Source organism: Passer domesticus, chromosome 7 (genome assembly GCF_036417665.1).
Source record: "Passer domesticus isolate bPasDom1 chromosome 7, bPasDom1.hap1, whole genome shotgun sequence".
NCBI classification, from domain to species: Eukaryota; Metazoa; Chordata; class Aves; order Passeriformes; family Passeridae; genus Passer; species Passer domesticus.
The window spans coordinates 61109287-61121657 of NC_087480.1; the positions used below are offsets into that span (position 1 = coordinate 61109287).

Genomic DNA, 12371 nt, shown 5'->3' on the forward strand with positions numbered 1-12371 from the left:
CGTGGATTTTATTTGCTGATAGTGGAGCAGGTGGCATCACAACCATCATTATCTGTGGGATCTGATTCAGGGAAATGTGATGGCAAAGCCAGTGACTTTTATTTGCCTCCTCCCCAATCACTCCCTGTTGGCCTTCCTGAAGTTAATTGCTTTGAGATGGTCTACAAGTAGAAATTAAATAAAATCTGACTTGGTGTGGTAGATCCATACTGAAAATTATGAGAGAATTTTGATATAAATAATGAAATAAATTATGACTTGGTGTGGTGGATTTGTACTACAAATAATTAAAGATATTTGATATAACTGAGTGACATTCCAGTAATGCACTTAAATGGGACCCTTGGAGAGCTGGACCCCTGAGCATTTGGAATTTGAAGGGAACATTTGCCCACTGCCCAGGAGTTTTGGGAATGTTTTCCCCTCTGCACGTGGTGCTCACCCTGCAGTGGTTTGGAGCAGGGTTTTACTCTTCCATGGGCAAAACTTGGCTGTGAACAAGGACAGGGTCTCAGTACCAGGGAAAAGCAGGGCCTTGGTTCCTTGGCATTGTCCAAGGAATGGAATCCTGGGGATTTCCCATCCAGAGCTCCCTTCATCCCCATGGGAATATCCAAACTCTGCATTTTCACTCTCCTGGACACCTCCTTTCACAGCCATAATCCCTGTGGAAGGATGGGAATATTTAGGAAATCCTGTGTACGCTGTAAGGAGCAAATTGATTTCCTCAGCATTCCCATCCCTCTCCTCCTCATTCCCTCTTCCCAGCAAGGCAGGTAAGCCAGGCCTTGGCTGCTGGGAAAAGCTGTGGCCTGAGGGAAGAAATTCCTGCAGGTTTAAGGGAAATGGGAAGTCAAACACATCAATTTCTTGATGACTGCAACAGCACCAGGCTGACTTTTCCAGGGATATTACACAACACTGCCATGCAGTAGAGCAGCTCTTGACAACTGAGTTTAAGGGCTGGATTGTGAAAAGCCAGTAAAACCCAGCAGCCCTGGGTGAAGCTGGGCCTAACTTGTGGGTGATTTTGTGTGCAGTGAAGCCTGAGGCCCCCGTGAAGCTGCACCTGGAGCTGGCTGAGAGGGGCCAGGTGAAGCTGTGCTGGTCCAGCCCTGCCCCGCTGCCCTTCCCTCTGCAGCACCAAGTGAGGATCTCTGCTCCTGGGGACAGCCAGGTGAGGCAGCTCCGTGCCTCCAGGCTGGGCATTCCCAAATCCCAGCACTCCCACCATGCTCCTTGGCCCTGGATTGGGAGTGTGGCTGATCTGGTGGAGCTGGGCTTAGCTCACTGCTTTTTCCTGGAGAAGCTTGGCTTAGCTCGCTGCTCTTTCCTGGAGAAGCTGGGCTTAGCTTGCTGCTGTTTGTTGGAGAAGCTGGGCTTAGCTCTTGCTGTTTCCTGGAGAAGCTTGGTTTAGCTCTCTGCTGTTTGTTGGAGAAGCTGGGCTTAGCTCTCTGCTCTTTCCTGGGGAAGCTGGGCTTAGCTCTTACTGTTCCCTGGTCAAGCTGGGCTCAGCATGATGCTTTTTCCCGGAAAAGCTGAGCTTAGCTGCTGCTGTTTCCTGGAAAAGCTGAGCTTATCACGCTGCTGTTTCCTGTAGAAGCTGGGCTCAGCTCTTGCTGTTTCCTGGAGAAGCTGGGCTCAGCTCTTGCTTTTTCCTGGTCAAGCTGGGCTTAGCTTGCTGCTGTTTCCTGGAGAAGCTGGGCTCAGCTCACTGCTGTCTCCTGGAGAAGGTGGATTTTACATCAGTCCCCACTGAGAGAAGCCCCATCTCCTGCTGGCTCTCACAAACAAACTCCCCTTTTTCTCCTTGGGTGAAATCTTGGATTCTGTGAAGTCTAAATCCGTTTTCTTTCAGCATTCTATATGTTCTGTAACTCATTTGTGTTTAATATTTATAATTTTTATTATAAATAAGGTTTTTTTTTCTCTTCCTACCACGCAGGTGGCTCTGGAATAACGAGCAGCTGTTAATTAGCAACCCATAATGAAACAACTCGTTTTCCACAGAGTTATATAACTTCCAGCAGTCTCAAATTGACACTAAATTTAAAGAAGAAAGATTTTTAACCCAGTTTGCTACCTAAAAACGTGGAACATCCTTGTGTAGAATATGAGGATGTTATCTCCTGTCTCTTAAGGAACAAATGCATTTGCTCAGCACTCCCATCCTTCTTAAAAAACTGAGTTGAAAGAGAAGGCAGGAAAGAGAATTCAGGGAATTCTGACTCCATACAATTTCTTTATGTTCCTTCTGTGTTTTCCTGTTTCATTTTACAACCACAATGGATTTGGACAATCCAGCAGATGCTTCAGGTTGCCCTGGAAAGCTCCGTGGCCGTGGACACTGCCCTGCTGGACTCCCCATCCTCGGTGCAAGTGAGGAGCAGGAATCTGCGTGGTCCAGGCTTCTGGAGTGACTGGAGCACGCCCTACAACCTCACTTTGGGAGGTAGGACCTGCAGGGCTTGGCATAAAGCTGGTTTTCCGGCTGGTTTTGTGGGTTTCGTGTTGGGATGAGAAATCCTGTGGAAGCTTTTCCTGCCCCAGGCTCAGCTCTCTCCCTGTGCCAGGCTGGCAGTAGGAATTCTGGAGAGCCACCAGAAATCCTGCTCTCACCAGAATCCCACCACCTCTGGGGCTGGCACTCCCTCAGCAGCACCTGCCCAGACCCACAAAAACCTCTTTTCCTCAGAGCTTTTCCATGGCCAGTTCCAGCTGGCAGCCCTGAACCTCCCCTCAAGTCGGGGTTTTTCTCCTGATGCTTTCTCTCGCTTCTGGTTTTGGTTTTGTGGCTGAACTGAAGGCCCAGAGCAAAATCAAATGTGCAAAATCCAATTTAAATTCTAATTTCTATTATTTATTAGTAATAATTATTGATTAGTTTATTATAATAATATTTTAATATTATGATATATAATATATAATATTATATATTATATAATGTTATAATATAATAATATCACATATTATTATGTAATATTAAACATAATATATAATATTGTATAATACAATAATAAGATATAATAATACATAATATAATATATATATTATATATATATTACCTACTATATATATTAGATATATAGCAGATAATATAATAATATATAATATACGGTATGATGTTATTGTTATATTATATTGTGTGTAATATTATATTGTACATACTATTATTATAATATTGTAATGATAATTATAATTATAATGATATGTAATGATAATTATTATAATCATTATAAAAATTATAAAAATTATAATGACACCGATGATGATGATGATGATGATGATAGTGATGATGATGATGATGATGATGATGATGATGATGATGATGATGGTGATGATGATGATAGTGATGATGATGATGATGATGATGATAGTGATGATGATGCTGATGATGAGGATGATTACTATTATTATCATTAAATTATTTTTGTAAATTATTATTTTATTGACCAATGCGTTGACATGTTTTGGCCCAGTTTCTGGACTTCCATGGACTTTCCCCGTTTTTCCCCGCAGCCCAGGTGCTGTACTTCCCCGCGCGGCGCCTGAGCCGCGCCGGCTCCAGCCCGTCCTTCCTGTGCCTGTTCGGGAACGCGTCGCGGCCGGTGGCGGCCCGGGAGCTGCAGTGGTGGCTGAACCTGGCCGAGCCGGTGCCGCCCAGCCAGTACTCCCCGGAGAGCAGCCGTGTCAGCCGGGTGACCCTGCCCGGCGTGAGGGCAACGCAGCCGCGGGCCGGCTTCCCCTACAGCGCGCTCTACTGCTGCCACCGCAGCGGGCAGTGCCGCCGCGCCTACGCCGAGCTCTACGTCGTGGGTGAGGCTGCGGGGGCTTCCCGTTCTGTCACGGCCAGGAGGGGATGTTCCCGTGTAAAATGCACTCATTGCCCTTTTTGTTGTTGTTGTTGTTGTTGTTGTTGGTACACCGAGTTCTACGTAGTAGGTGAGGCTGCAGGGCTCTTCCCCATTGTCATAGCAAGGATGGAATATTCCCATTTAAAATACCTTGTTGCCCTTGGCTTTTTGTGTTTTTTCCTTTTTTTTTTTCGTTGATACACCGAATTCTACATAGTAGGTGAGGCTCCAGGCCGTTTCCCATTCTCCCCTGGGCATTTTCACAGCAAGGATGGAATATTCCCATTTAAAATACCCTTATTGCCATTGGCTTTTTTTTTTCCCTTTTTTTTTTTTTTTTTTTTTTTTTTTTTTTTTTTTTTTTTGATATGCCAAGTTCTACGTAGTAGGTGAGTCTGCAGGGCATTTCCCGTTCTCCCCTGGGCATTTTCACAGCAAGGATGGAATATTCCCATTTAAAATACCCTTATTGCCATTGGCTTTTTTTTTTTCCTTTTTTTTTTTTTTTTTTTGATATGCCAAGTTCTATGTAGTAGGTGAGGCTGCAGGGGGCTTCCCCATTGTCATAGCAAGGAGGGAATATTCCCATGTAAAATGCATTTATTGCCCTTGCCTTTTTTTTTTTTTGTTTGTTTTGTTTTGTTTTGTTTGTTGATACACCGAATTCTAGGTAATAGGTGAACTTCCAGGGCATTTCCCATTCTCCCCTGGGCATTGTCATAGCAAGGACGGAATATTCCCATTTAAAATACCCTAATTGGCCTTGGCTTTTTGGTGTTTTCCTTTTTTTTTTTTTTAAATACACTTACTGCCCCCCTTGGCTTTTTGGTTTTTTCCTTTTTTTTGATACACCGAATTCTATGTAGTAGGTGAGGCTCCAGGGCATTTCCCATTCTCCCCTGGGCATTTTCACAGCAAGGATGGAATATTCCCATTTAAAATACCCTTACTGCCATTGGCTTTTTTTTTTCCCTTTTTTTTTTTTTTTGATATGCCAAGTTCTATGTAGTAGGTGAGGCTGCAGGGGGCTTCCCCATTGTCATAGCAAGGAGGGAATATTCCCATGTAAAATGCACTTATTGCCCTTGCCTTTTTTTTTTTGTTTGTTTTGTTTTGTTTTGTTTGTTGATACACCGAATTCTAGGTAATAGGTGAGGCTCCAGAGCATTTCCCATTCCCCCTTGGGCATTTTCACAGCAAGGATGGAATATTCCCATTTAAAATACCCTTATTGCCATTGGCTTTTTTTTTTCCTTTTTTTTTTTTTTTTTTTTTTTTGATATGCCAAGTTCTATGTAGTAGGTGAGGCTGCAGGGCCTTTCCCATTCCCCCTTGGGCATTTTCACAGCGAGGATGGAATATTCCCATTTAAAATATGCTTATTGCCCTTGGCTTTCTGGTTTTTCTTTGTTTGTTTTGTTGTTGTTGTTGTTGTTGGGGTTTTTTTTGTTTGTTTGTTTGTTGTTGATACACCGAGTTCTATGTAATAGGTGAGGCTGCAGGGCTCTTCCCATTCTCCCCTGGGCATTGTAATAGCAAGGAAGGAATATTCCCATTTAAATACACTTATTGCCCTTGGCTTTTTGTTTTTTTCCTTTTTTTTTTTGTTTTTTGGTTGTTTTTTTTTTCTTTTTGATACACCGAATTCTAGGTAATAGGTGAGGCTCCAGGGCACTTCCCATTCTCCCATTCTCCTTAGGGTGTTGTCATAGCAAGGAGGGAATATTCCCATGTAAAATGCACTTATTGCCCTTGGCTTTTTGTTGTTGTTGTTGTTGTTGTTGTTGTTGATACACAGAGTTCTACGTAGGAGGTGAGGCTGCAGGGCTCTTCCCATTCTCCCTTGGGCATTGTAATAGCAAGGAAGGAATATTCCCATTTAAATACACTTATTGCCCTTGGCTTTTTGGTTTTTTCCTTTTTTTTGTTTTTTTGGGTTTTTGTGGTTTCTTTGGTTTTTTTTGTTGTTTGTTTGTTTGTTTGTTTGTGGGGGTTTTTTTTTGTTTTGTTTTGTTTTGTTTTCTTTTTGATACACCGAATTCTAGGTAATAGGTGAGGCTCCAGGGCATTTCCCATTCTCCCCTGGGCATTGTCATAGCAAAGATGGAATATTCCCATTTATTGACCTTATTTACCTTGGCTTTTTTGTTGTTTTCCTTTTTTTTTTGTTATTGATATGCAGAATTCTGTGTAGTAGGTGAGGCTGCAGGGCACTTCCCATTTTGTCACAGCAAGGAGGCAATATTCCCATTTAAAATGCACTTATTGCCCTTGCCTTTTTTTTTTGTTGTTGTTGTTGGTTTTTTGGGGTTTTTTTTTGTTTGTTTTGTTGTTGCTGTTATTGATACACCGAGTTCTATGTAGTAGGTGAGGCTGCAGGGCTCTTCCCATTCTCCCCTGGGCATTGTCATAGCAAAGAGGGAATATTCCCATTTAAATACACTTATTGCCCTTGGCTTTTTGGTTTTTTCCTTTTTTCTTGATACGCCAAATTCTATGTAGTAGGTGAGGCTCCAGGGCATTTCCCATTCTCCTTTGGGCATTTTCACAGCAAGGATGGAATATTCCCTTTTAAAATACACTTATTCCCTTGGCTTTTTGTTGTTTTCCCTTTTTTTTTCATTTTTGTTGTTCTTTTTGTTATTGTTTTTGGGGTGTTTGTTTGTTTGTGGGGTTTTGTGGTTTTTTTGTTTGTTTCCTTTTTGGGTTTTGGATTTTTTGGGGTTTTTTTTGTTGGGTGTTTTGGGTTTTTTGTTTTTGTTTCATTTTGTGTCGGAATTTGAAATGTAGGGAATTCTCAGAACTTTGGGTTTGTAAGTTAGAGCTCAGAATTAAACACAAGATTTGATTTAAGGCTTTGGAAAAAGTTTCTAAACTGAAGTGTGAGAAGCAAGGATGTGGATTTATAGTTTAAAGACATGCTAAGTAAGGTTTACAATTTTGGAGTGTAGGATATGGAAAAAATAAAAGTAGTTATAAAGATAAACAAGAAATTTACAGTGCAGTTTGTGTGTTATAACATGATTAGTTAAGAAAGCTTACACTGTAGCATGAGACAAAATATCTAAAGATTGAGTCGAAAACATAAATATTTTTGTTAGTAGTGTTTTGTTAGTCAATAACTCCTCAAAAAGTCTTGTAACTAAGAGATACGTGACTTTTTAGACTATGCTGTAAGGATGTGAGCTGAACTCACTTTTCTTACTTATGTGGAAGATAAAAAAATAAACATCATCAAAACCAGTTCAAAACTCCCATCTCAAATTACATCAAAAATTCCTCACTCTTTTTGTTTTTGGTTTTTTTTTTTTTTTTTTGTAGCAGCCATTGTGTCTTATTAATTAAGCTTTTCATGCCTTTTAATTAGACATGGATTTTAATATCTCCTGTGAGACTGATGGATACCTGACTAAAATGACTTGCAGGTGGTCTGCAAACCCAACCACCTTGCTCCTGGGCAGTCTGCAGTTAAGATATCACAGGTATGGGTGCATTTTAATTCTCTTTTCATGTTTGGAAAGCACTGCTCAAAATATTTTAGTATCAAAGAATTCTGGAGAAATGTAATTATAGAACTAACAGATTCTTTAGTCTGTGTGCAGGAAGGGAACCAGAGATAGCTGAGTGTGGAACAGATCTTATTTATGAGGTTTTTCAGCATTTTTCAACCTGTTTGGCAGCCAGTTCTCTTCAAGAAGATTTCTTGGATTAGATAAAAAATTATTCTACTTGCTCCTACCTACAAGTTGTAAGGAACTAAGGGAAAAGCCCATTCCCAGTGGGAATGCCTGGCCTGGGGGAGCTGTAGAATCCCTGCTCTTGGAGCCTCTCAGCTCCTGGCAGCTCCATCTGCTCTGAATTTAACTCTGCTCTGAGTCTGAGATGGGACTTGAGGCCTCCTGAGGTCTCCACTCAGTCTTTGATTTTTCTATATTTCTGTATTTTTTTTTCCTACATACACACAGGTTAAAATAGAGGATGAGACAAACTCATTCCAAGGTGGGAAAAAAGCCTTGCTTGGAGAGCCAGACCTTAGCAGGTGAAGGGAATGCTGCTTTGTGAAGGCAGCAGCTGGGACTGCAGCAATTCCCAGAATCCCAGACTGGTTTGGGCTGGGAGGGACCTCAAAGCTCATCCCATTCCATCCCTGATATGTTGAGGGTTTCCGCTCAGACAGCTCTTCCTGAGGCAAAAAATCCATAATTTTACTGCTCTGCTGGGCTGGAGATGCAGAAATTTTGGCCAACAGCTTCCATCAGCCCTGCCTAATCCTTTGGAAAGGCAGCCTGTCTTCTCTGCTGGAGTTCTGAGTGATCCTGGTGCCCAGGTGAATGTTTCCCAGGGTTTTGTGGACTGAAGGAATAACTGGAATGCTGGAAAGTTCAAGTGGAGCCTTTTGGGGCAGGATTAATGGCTGGCTGAGTGCTGAGCTAGCTTTTGTTTACTCTGCCTTCACAAATATGAATCTAATGAGGGCACTGCTGGCAGGGAGCTGGGAATAAACCCCATGCTGCTCATCGTGGCTTTTATTCCCACTTCCTCACTGTTCAGGTTTAGCTAAAAATGTCATTTTCTAGTAGGAGGTGATAATGTGGAGATTTGTTCGTGTTCCTGCAAGATCAAACGGTGACATTACCACTGCCTGCAAATCCTTCCCAGATGCTGCTGATCCTTCTTTTTGTTCTGGTTTTTGTGGTTATTTGTTCAGAGTAAGACCTGAGAGGGAAATGCAGTAAAATTCCTGCTGCTGTTCCCTTTAGGAGCTGGAGAGCAGCACTGCTGTGCTGATGCTCTGGCTGTGGGGGTTTGTTTTGCTTGGGTTGTTCCTACATCCTCCTCTGCAGGCAGTGAGGAACAGCTCCAGAGGGATCATCCTGTGGGAGCAGGGAATGCTCCAATCCCAGCCCCCAAAGCACCAGGCACTGCTTTAATCCTGGGGCACAAAGAGGGAGCTCCAGCCCAGTGTAGCCCTGGTGGTTCCTCTGAGTAACTCACACCCCCTCCAGCCCCTCTCCTCACAGGTCTGAGGAGAAAGCTGAAAAATTCCCACTCCAAGGATTTATCCAGTTACATTTTGTCCAGAGTCCAGGGCTCATCTCTTCTCTTGCCAGGTGTGATAACTGGACATGGGCTTTTTAATCCAGAGTTGATGTTTTGGTGGGATTTCCATCTCCTGGAGACCTCAGTGGGTCTCTGTGGCAGCTTCCCCCTGGATGCCAGTTGGGATTTTGGAAGTCATTCCTGACTGGAGTCAATTCTTGGCAGATTTGCCTTGCTGTGTTCATTGCCAATCCCTAAAATCCCACAATTGATGAGGATTTGGAGCTGCCTTCTCTTGTTGTACCTGCTGCTTTTGTTGTGTGTCCTGCTTTTTCCAGAGCCAAAGCTCTGAGGAGTGACACTGAAATGTTTTTTATCCCTTCAGTGCAGATCCACGTTCAAGATCCAAATAATCCTCAGAATCCCAGGCCATTGCAATGCCTCCATTCCTTTTAATTCCCTCCAGATTTACACTTGCAATGCATCAACTGAATGTGGTTTGGGTTTTTTTTTTCCCTCTTTTAAGGAGCCAGATTTACTGCTCTGACTTTCCAAGCCCACCTCCAAACTCCGAGGTGAAAGAATGCCTTTTGCAGAGGAACCATTCCTACGAGTGCACATTCCAGCCCATTTTCCTGCTGTCTGGATATACCCTGTGGATAGAGTTTAAACACTTCCTGGGAACCCTGCAATCCTCCCCAGTCTGTGTCATCCCAGCAGATGTGGGTAGGTCAAGATCCATGAATCTCTCTTCCTTTGTGCCTCTGGATTTTTAAATGGTGCAGGGAAAGAATTTTTCCACAGGTTTTCAATAAAAACATGAGAGTTTTGATATTACCTTAAAGAAAAATTGGTTTAAGTGTTATTTCCATACAGGATTTTAAATGAAGCATCCATTTCTGCCTGTTATTCACTGTACAGAAAATGCAAGTGTTATATGGCAAAATGAAGCTCATTTTTAAGGTGTTGATTATTTAATTTTTCAGATTGATTTGTCTTCAATTAATTAGTTTATACTCCAATATTATTTGCACAGTTTTTAAAAATTATTTTTACAGTGTATTATTTACACAGTTATAAACCCATTTAAAATCTGTCCATGCTCTTCCTTGCTGCTGCAACATTTTGTGACACACAGAGCACTGAAATTTGGTTAAAAACAACAGGCAGAAGCAGTGTTTGGGTGTTCTAAAAACTCCAAAATGTGCAAATCACCTTTTCTTATCTGCTCTGTGACAGAGAATTCACTGGGTATTTTTGGAAATAAATGTGAACATGGGTGAGAGCAAACAGCGCAGCTGGATCCCAGAGGTGATACATGAAATAAATTCCATTTATATAATTATGAAATTAATTAGAGTTATATAGTTATGGAAGAAATTCGAGTTATAGAATTATAAAATCCATTTGTTATGTGGTGATAGTGGATGGAATGATTTATCCTGGATGCAGGGTGCTCTGTATTGTAGTAAAGCAAAGCAAACCCATTCCAGCACTATCCAAAATAAAAAAAATATTTATTTTTAGTTGTTGCTTTCTCCTCATTCACATCTGATTATCCCAAGTAAGTTTATTTCAATTTGGCTTGATTAACAAACAAGGGTTTGGGGGGATTCCTGTTCTGGAGCAGCTGGATCTGGGGGGAATTTCCAATTAATAAAATAAAAACATTTCCATCGATCACTGCACAATGTCTGTCCCCAGCCTTTACAGGAGCTGCTGCTTTCTGCAGGGGTGACCCCACTGAAATAATGGAATCATGGAACTGCTAAGGTTGGAAAAGCCCCTGGAGAGCATGGAATCCAACCATTCCCAGGTGCCAAGGCCACCACTGACCGTGTCCCCAAGTGCCACATCCACAGGGTTTTTAATCCCTGCGGGAATGGGGACCCAGCACTGCCCTGGCAGCTGTTTCCGTGCCTGACCACCCTTCCCATGGAGAAACTTTCCCAAATATCCAACCTAAACCTCAGGATTTATTGCCAGGCTCTCTCTTCTGCTCTTTATCCCAGGGCAGGTGGCAAGTGCCAGCACAAAATAATCTGTAGTGCTTTAAATGAAAATGAAATACCTGGAAAGATTCCCGTGGATTCTGTGTTTCCAGTCCTGCTTTCCCTGGAATAGCAGAGGCCTTGTGTTACCCACCACGCTCAGGACAAGGAGAAGCCATCCATGCTTTGATTTATTGGGAAGTGCCAGTGCAGACGTTGCAATAATGTTTTAATTTTCCCACTTTCCAGTGAAGCCTCTGCCCCCTTCCAGCGTGGGAGCAGAGCTCACCAGGAGCGCAGGGCTGCTGAACGTGAGCTGGAGCCCGCCTGTCTTTGCCAGCAGGGATCTGACGTTCCAGATCCGCTGGAATCCAGGGAGCAGGGAGGACAGCCCGTGGCAGGTATGTCTGTTCATCTGGCCTGGAGCAGGGGTCATTGCACTGCTGTGGTGTGGAGCTGGTTTTTATGGAGTTTATCCACGGGGGAAATCACAAAATGCAAAAACATTTGCAGTGTCCTCACGATCCCGCTTCGCCATGGGATTCATTTTCAGGAATTTTGACTCGAAGAGCTGCCTAAACATCCCTTTGTCCTCACTGTGACTTTTTCCCTTCTGTCCCAGCTCTACGAAGTCCCAGAGGCTGCAGGCAGCTGGGCTGTGATCCAGGTGGAGCAGCCCTGTGTGGAGTACGTGGTGCAGGTGCGCTGCAGGGAGCTGCAAGGATCCGGCTACTGGAGCGACTGGAGCAGAGCAGCCCAAACCCTCCTTCGGGACATCAGAGGTCTGTGCTTCCCGGGGCAGCCTCAGGGCTGGGACTCGCCACGCTCAGCTCTGACTGCCCCTCCCAAATTGTTGTTTTGCAGCTCCCTTGCGGGGCCCGGAATTTTGGAGGATCGTTTCTGAGGATCCAGCAAGGAAGCGGAGGAATGTTACACTCCTGTGGAAGGTGGGAGCAGCTGCGTTTGGGGCTTTCCCTGTGGTCCTAAAACCAGGTGGGGTTGCCAGAAGGGGAGTCTGACAGGCACACGAGGCTTGTGGGAATTGGGATTTGCCTTTTTCTGTGCTCCTGACAATTGCTTGGCTCATCCTAGAGGCAAGAGGTGAATCCTGGTGGGAATTCCGGGGTAAATGGGAGATGGTTTTGCCTTCTTTGCCTTAAAATGTTAATGCAGGACAGGAAAAAATCCCTCAGTGCCCATTCCTGTTTGCTTATGTGCTGCTCTGGGGTTTGAACCCTGAAAAATGTGTAAATTAGGGAATTGTTGTGGGAATCTGAAAGTTTGGTTCTCCTGTTCCTTCACTTCTCTTTGCTAGGAAGAGAGGGAGTGAGAGTCAGCCCAGAGAGAGGGAAATGAACCCTTTAAAAGGACTCCAGTCCTTGGCGAAAAAGACAGCAGCCAGAATATCTTTATTGGGTCCTGTTTCTTAAAATTGGAGCTGCCCAAACAACCTTTGCTCTGGGAATCAGATGGAATTCAGGCATTA

General features: G+C 43.4%; 1 protein-coding gene across 2 annotated transcripts in view; it reads left to right on the forward strand.

The window, feature by feature from the left end:
- Window positions 1–12371, forward strand: part of LEPR (leptin receptor) — a 31271-nt gene that overhangs the window by 13059 nt on the left and 5841 nt on the right. The window contains exons 6-13 of one of the 2 annotated variants that reach the window (XM_064429157.1): window positions 1041–1177; window positions 2305–2452; window positions 3520–3816; window positions 7222–7336; window positions 9421–9620; window positions 11135–11286; window positions 11508–11667; window positions 11750–11832. In XM_064429157.1, the coding sequence (XP_064285227.1) occupies window positions 1041–1177; window positions 2305–2452; window positions 3520–3816; window positions 7222–7336; window positions 9421–9620; window positions 11135–11286; window positions 11508–11667; window positions 11750–11832 (1292 nt within the window). The remainder of the gene's footprint in view (window positions 1–1040; window positions 1178–2304; window positions 2453–3519; window positions 3817–7221; window positions 7337–9420; window positions 9621–11134; window positions 11287–11507; window positions 11668–11749; window positions 11833–12371) is intronic. The other variant, XM_064429159.1, reaches the window with a different exon arrangement.